Source organism: Delphinus delphis, chromosome 9 (genome assembly GCF_949987515.2).
Source record: "Delphinus delphis chromosome 9, mDelDel1.2, whole genome shotgun sequence".
In the NCBI taxonomy this organism is placed as follows: Eukaryota; Metazoa; Chordata; class Mammalia; order Artiodactyla; family Delphinidae; genus Delphinus; species Delphinus delphis.
Genome location: NC_082691.1, coordinates 89,434,469 through 89,440,971, shown reverse-complemented (window position 1 = coordinate 89,440,971; position 6,503 = coordinate 89,434,469). Strand labels below are relative to the sequence as shown.

At 54.9% G+C, this 6,503-nt stretch overlaps 1 protein-coding gene across 10 annotated transcripts in view; it reads left to right on the top strand.

The window, feature by feature from the left end:
• Positions 1 to 3,750: 3,750 nt before the first annotated feature.
• Positions 3,751 to 6,503, top strand: part of CYREN (cell cycle regulator of NHEJ) — a 102,781-nt gene continuing 100,028 nt past the window's right edge. For 7 of the 10 annotated variants that reach the window (XM_060020941.1, XM_060020947.1, XM_060020945.1 and 4 more), the window contains exons 1-2: positions 4,066 to 4,466; positions 5,387 to 5,647. In XM_060020941.1, coding sequence (XP_059876924.1) covers positions 5,514 to 5,647 — 134 coding nt within the window. In that variant the 5' untranslated portion in view covers positions 4,066 to 4,466; positions 5,387 to 5,513. Of the gene's footprint in view, positions 4,467 to 5,386; positions 5,648 to 6,503 lie in introns of those variants that run through there. The other 3 variants (XM_060020950.1, XM_060020942.1, XM_060020943.1) reach the window with 3 other exon arrangements.

The following is a 6,503-nucleotide window of genomic DNA, read 5'->3' as shown; positions in this document are numbered from 1 at the left end:
ACCTCACCAGCCATGGGGCTGACCTTTATTGGAGGTTTGCTTGTTGCTTTGCCACGGATGTAGGACGTCCTCTCTCTACTGCTCCGTTGGCTAACCAAGGTTTGTGCCGTTCCCGTTTCTTTGGGCTCATGTCAAGGAGGCCATGGTGTCTTTTTTACCTTGAGAGTTGGCAGCTTTTGTTAGGACAAGTGCAAGGTCTGAGGCATCTGCCCCTCTCCATCTGGGTGATTGTGGTTCCTCCCATTCTTTCAACTTCACTTCCCTAAGTTTGAACAAAGCCGGCCTCCAGCGCCCTCTGCTGGTGAGTGGCCAGAGGACAGGAGCAAGTCGGCCAGGTGCCGGCCTGGAACCTAGGGTTCACACCATCCGCGTGTGTCCACAGCCCGGCCCTTTGCTCCCTGGCTGGGGTGGGACCTTGAAGAGGCAGATGCCCTCACGGGGTGGAGAGGAACAAGAAAATGACTCCGTTCTCCCACTTGCATTTCCACCTGAGGCGGTGGGATTTCAGGCCTGGACCTCGGGCTCTGACACTTGACAGGGGCAGTTTGTCACCAAGCTGCTCAGAATAGTTGTTGCGGAGGCTCCAGCCCAGATCCGGGGTGCAGGTCTGCTGTGGGAGTGCTCCCAGTTACCTACTTTTGGAAAATCATGAAGAGATTGGTACTAAAGCTTTGGCTCCGATCTGCTGGGAGTTGGGAGGAAAGCAGGGAGGTGTTTATGTGGCTCAATTATGAGATAACACCAGAGACTTAGTGATAAGTAGTCACTTACACATTGTTACCCATTTCCACCTGGTAATCCTCCTTCAGATGAACAAACTCAAGACTTTTCCATTTATAATTTTTCCCATCTTCTGCATTGAATGAGCAACCTTATTGATCTCTCCCAGTGATTCTGTAGGACATTTAAAAAGTGGTCATGTGTTTCATTTGAGTGAGAGAATTCATTGTTTAGCTTTTCCTCTCTCCATCTCGAAGTTTCTGTCTTACTGCCCATTCTCTCCTCTCAATACGGTCTCCGCAGTTTGCTGAAATGTCTTTAAGGTTTGTAGAAAACACTTGAAGAGCTGTCTCTTCTCTCATTTCCTTTATGCTCTGGGTTGGATACCTGTCTCCCTCTTGTTTTGAGCTTGGCTCACAGCTGATGTGACTGAGGCTCCACCAGGAGGGATTGAGGTGGGGCTTCCACATCACTTTGAAGCTGCCTAAAAACACAAAACCAAAACACCATTAACCTCTGACCTTTTGAAATTAGCAAGTACGATTTGTGCAGCGGGCCACCCTGTCCCCTCCTGGCCTATCTCTCTCTGACCTCCACCCCATCCTGAGTGCTTGTCAGCATGCATTCATCCTGGTGTTCCTCCCTGTCCCACTTCCTCACCCCTCCAAGATGAGCTCTCATCCTCCAATAACGCATGTCAAAACTTAAATTCAGGGCTTCCCTGGTGGCGCAGTGGTTGAGAGTCTGCCTGCCGATGCAGGGGACGCAGGTTCGTGCCCTGGTCCGGGAAGATCCCACATGCCGCGGAGCGGCTGGGCCCGTGAGCCATGGCCGCTGAGCCTGCGCGTCCGGAGCCTGTGCTCCACAACGGGAGAGGCCACAACAGTGAGAGGCCCGCGTACTGCAAAAAAAACAAAAACAAAAACTTAAATTCAGGGACTCCCCTGGTGGCTCAGTGGTTAAGAATCTGCCTGCCAATGCCAGGGACACCGGTTCGAGCCCTTGTCTTGACCTCTAGGAAGATCGCACATGCCGCGGAGCAACTAAGCCCGTGCGCCACAACTACTGAGCCTGCGCTCTAGAGCCTGCGCACCACAACTACTGAAGCCTGCGCACCTACAGCCCATGCTCCGCGACAGGAGAAGCCACCACAATGAGAAGCCCGCGCACCACAATGAAGAGTAGCCCCGGCTCGCCACAACTAGAGAAAGCCCACGTGCAGCAATGAAGAGCCAACACAGCCAAAAAAAAAAAAAATTCACATCTTCACAATACCTGCTTGACATCTACCCGAGAATGCCAGCAAGACTCCTCCACTAGCTTGGGCAAGGGCAACTAGATGAAAACTATCAAGCCAGTCCAGCCTCAGGCCCCCAAGCCTGCGCAGGTGTAGCCTGGCTCTGGGCTGGGCTGCACGAGAACAGTGAGGTGCGTTCCCCTCGTCCTTGGGACCTGTGTGCGCTTGCCTGCTTCTGCTCCAAGACCTCAGACTCCCTGAACTCAGCATTCAAAATGCTTCAGGAGCTGATTCCCACCCATTCAAATCCCACAGCTGGGGTTTCTCATCCCTATTTGGCCTTTCACACAGTTTTTTATGTTTTTTATGCAGATGGGTTTCCTGCTCCTCAGACCCCATTTTTTGGTTGGCTATGGGAGAAGGTTTTTGAGAAAAAGGTGGAGGGAGTGGTTCTCGTGATGGCAAGTGTTCTCTGTTCCTTTATTAAAACAAAATGATGCATCTCCACCCATCAGACTTGGATTTGTCCCGGCTCACAGACCGTGGGAGCGGAGGACCCTAGAGGTCAGTGATTTTGGAACCTTTAGGGAATCAGAGGAGAAGCAAGTCCTGCCTGAAAGGGTTGGCCTCCTGAAGAGGCTGGAGGCGGAGCCCAGGTTCAGCCCGCAGCTAAATTACCCCAATGCACAGCAGGTTGGTTTTGTGACTTGAAATCACTGATTTACTCCTTAAGCCTTGATTGATTTAAACTTTGCTGGACCAGCCTACTTCCCTAGGATTGAAGATTAGTATGGGGTGAAAATGCTTTGCAGAAACCAAAGGCACACACAGTTGGAAGTGAGAACTCCTGGCTCTGGATTCTCCAAACTCTGGATCACACTCCCCTATCCTGCACCTGTAGCATATGGAGAGTAATTATTCTATTATTAGCTGATTTGTTGTAAGTCACATTTCAAATGGCTGTCTTGATAATTTTGCATTTTGGGGGGTAGATGGTTGGTTCTGATCATCCTTTTGCCTCAAAATGTGGTAGAAGTTTCACCATCTGCACTTGTCCTTGTGTTTTTAGTGATGTGTGCCACCTGGGTTTTTTTTTTGTCTGTCTTTTAAGCTACTTCAACCTGTGTGATTCTAAGTTAAACTAGATGCTAACTCCACGTGTAAACTGCAGTGCTCAGCATCAGGCTGAAAGCAAAGCAGTGAGGACATCTGGGCAGCCTCGTGGAGCAGCCCTGTTCACAGAACACCTCTGGCCAATTTGAAATGTAAACAGAATCTTTAATTTCCCTTCCTGCAGCCGGGGGTGGGGGGCTCACCTTGCACCTCCCTTGCCTGGGAGTGCACGCCTCCAGCAGGGAGCACTGCGCCTCTGCCCTTCCCCAGCAGAGCTTTCAAAAATGCAGATCCCCTCCCCCTAATTTCTGGTGGGGGGCGAGGGCTGGGAATTGACACTTTAACAGAGTCTATCCAGCAAGCCTCAAATGGAGCCACGTTTGGGGACTGTTAAAGAAAAAATATTGTTGAAAATTATTTATGACACTTGTTAAAGACAAGTAAGGCAAACTTTATTCGAGGGGGCTACTCAGTAGGGTTTTGCAGTGGGGGCGAAGTTGTGCTCAACTCCCAATACAAAGAAAAGTGGCAGGGTTGGGGGGGGGGTCGGTGGATGGATGATTATTAACAGGAAACATAGGAGTAAGAGGGGATTCTGGCTAAATTGACCTAACAGGATTCTTCCTGAGGGCGGCCGGGTGATTAGACACCACCTGGAAGATGGTGGCGGGTGATGATCAGATGCGGGGGATGGGTGGACTTTGGTTAGATCAACTTAGCAGTATTCTTGCTAAAAATGGACAATTTGGAGATGCACACGGACGTCCAAAAGGCAGGGCCTAGCTGAGAAGAGTTCAGAGAGGAGCCCGACCTGGATGTGGTCAAGGAGAGACTGTCAGGACCCGGGACAGCGGGGCCGGCGTCTCCCATCAGCTGGGGAGTCAGGGCTCTACAGCCGAGGGCGCAGACAACGCGATTTGCCGACAGGGGGCGCGCCAGGGCCTCCGCGCCCGCGGGCGGCCGGAAGCCGGAAGTGCGGGGATGCGGCCGAGCCGGGGGAAGGGTCACGGTGCGCGCGGGGTCGGGTCACGGTGCGCGCGGGGTCGGAGCCCGGCCGGCCGGGCTCCGAGTTCCCTACTACCGCCCAGAATCAGACTCCCGGACCCGCCCCGGAAGCCAAGAAGGGGGCGCGGGCCCGGAGGCAGGAAGCCCTGCTGGAGGAGCGCCGGGGACGCGGGCGGTGCTGTTGCCGGTGAGGCTCCGCGTGGTTGCCGCGCGTCCCACCTCGCCCTCCTACAGGTCGGCACCGGTCTGGTCGCGCCAGGACGGCGCGGGGTCCCCGAGGGCTGCGGCGGCTGAGAATCGGGAGCTCTGGGCTGGGCACGCGCCCGCGGGGCCGCCCCGGGGCGTCCCAGGCCCTCATCCACCCCCAGCCGGCGGAGTCTGGAGGACCCGGGTGCGTGTCCCGGCCGGCCATTTCAAACTTTTTTGTGACTTTGTGCATACTGCTCAGTCTCAGTTCCTTATCTGTTAAATACGCTTCAGCATATCTACCTCACGGTCAAATCAGTGTATGCACCGACCGCCGCGCTGTTTGTGCCGGGCGGTTAGCGGTGCTCGTTAGATGTGGGAATGAGTATTAGCACCGCTTGAATTTAGGCAGAAGGCGCCCGCAGCTGCCTTCAGGGTTAACTGCTAAGTGGAGGGTGGAGCCCTGCACCCTTTGAGACACAGGGTCGGGGCTGAGCTTTAGGAGGAGGGGCTGAGGTGGAAGGAATCCAGTGCGGGTGGGGAGAGGCCCGGTAAGGTGAGACACTCCCCCCAGCCCGGCGCCCCAGCTTCTGGATTCCTGACCCTACTGCTGGCTGAAATCTGACGGGTCAGAAGTATCTTTGGTGTAAGGGAGTGGGTGTTGGCCGGTGAAACCTCATTGTGAATCAAAATGGCCTCGAAATTTCTTATAACCGCTCCCAGAAGAGGGAATGAGAAGTCTGTGGTTGGGAGAAACAGGGGAGAGATCTTGGAGAGGTGTCTTAAGGGTAGGGTAGTCTGGACACCCTGGGGACCGTGAGCCTCTGCGGTGGAGAGGAGCAGGGGCACCTCCCTCCCTCTTTCCTCCTGGGAGGATGTTCATGCCACTCCTCCCGTGTGGAATGGCTCAGTGCAGAGGCTCCTGGAGGCGTTGGGCCTGGCTGCCGGTGGGGTCCCTGGGCCCTGCGTGGAGGGCTGCTTCTCCCTGAGCCCCTCGCCTGCCCCTTCATGCCCTGTGAACGGCACATCTGCGTCTCCTGGGCCCTGCCCTGACCAGTAATTTCGGCTGATGCCTGGGAGTATTCTCGCTGATTAGAATTCACTGGTCTTTGTTCTTCTTTGTAGGAATTAAAGCTGGACTCCCATTCAGGACAAACAGACCTATAATTCCTGGTGTGATGAGAGAGTGGGATTTGCTGTCCTGAAGTCATTAAGCTTGGGCCCTGGTTCCTCTTCATGAGAGACTAGGGAGATGGAAGACTTAAAATCTGAGAATAAAAAAAGGGTGCTTCCCGCATGGATGACAGCCCAGGTGGCTGAAAAGAGGACGGTGCAGGTGAAGACCCCCAAGAGGAGAACAGCCACGGTGCCAGTGGCTGCAGCAAGGTGGGGCAGCTTCTGGTCCTCCTGGGGAATTAGGACAGGGGGAGGGATTTGGGACATTACAGTTGCCGGGGCCCACTCTTCCCGTGTTGGCAGAACGGTGAGGTGGGGTGTTTCAGTCCACAGACCTCTCATCAGCTCTCGGGGGGTGCACAGGAAGTGAGCTGTGCCCTCCCAGACTGGCACCGGCTCCTGCCTCTCTTGGTGAATCTCCACCGCCAGACCCTCACTTGTCAGCTCCTGGATAGCGGCTCCCTCTCTCGGGTCACACACACCAGGCAAGCTCTCAGACGCCAGTTGTCCAAATTGCCAGTCTCTTCTCTTGCCACAGAAATTGTGACCATCCGTTGGGCAAGATGAGTGACGAGGTGGTCCCGACTCCTTGTGGGTAGATCTTCAGGGACAGGTGGACAAGCTGCAGGTTACTGTGCCGGCCTGAGATCAGAGGCCGTGGGGTGGGTTAGTTGAATGGTGGTAATGGCGGGGGTTTCTGGGCTGCCACGGAGGGGATGTCCCTGCCCTCTCCCCTCGTGGTCCCAGGCGCTCACTGTCCCTCTCTGCCCTTCCCTTTCTAAGTTTTCTTCATTGGCCAGCTGCGATTTCTGGTCTGTGCCGCCCTCCTTTACTGTGTTCATGCACTGCGGTGGGAGGGGGGTGGGTTATGTCTTGGCTTGTTCGATCTGCTCGCATCCACCGTGTGTGTGAGTTTGACTCTCAGAAGCCGGCCATCGTGCCCTGTTTCCAGATCCTCAGGGGAGCTGGTGGAGGCTGGGAAGCCCCACACTGTTGCCCCGAGAACCCCCTGTGCCAGTCACTGGTTACAAGGATGCAGAAGCCACGTTGGTGCCCTGGGGAAGCT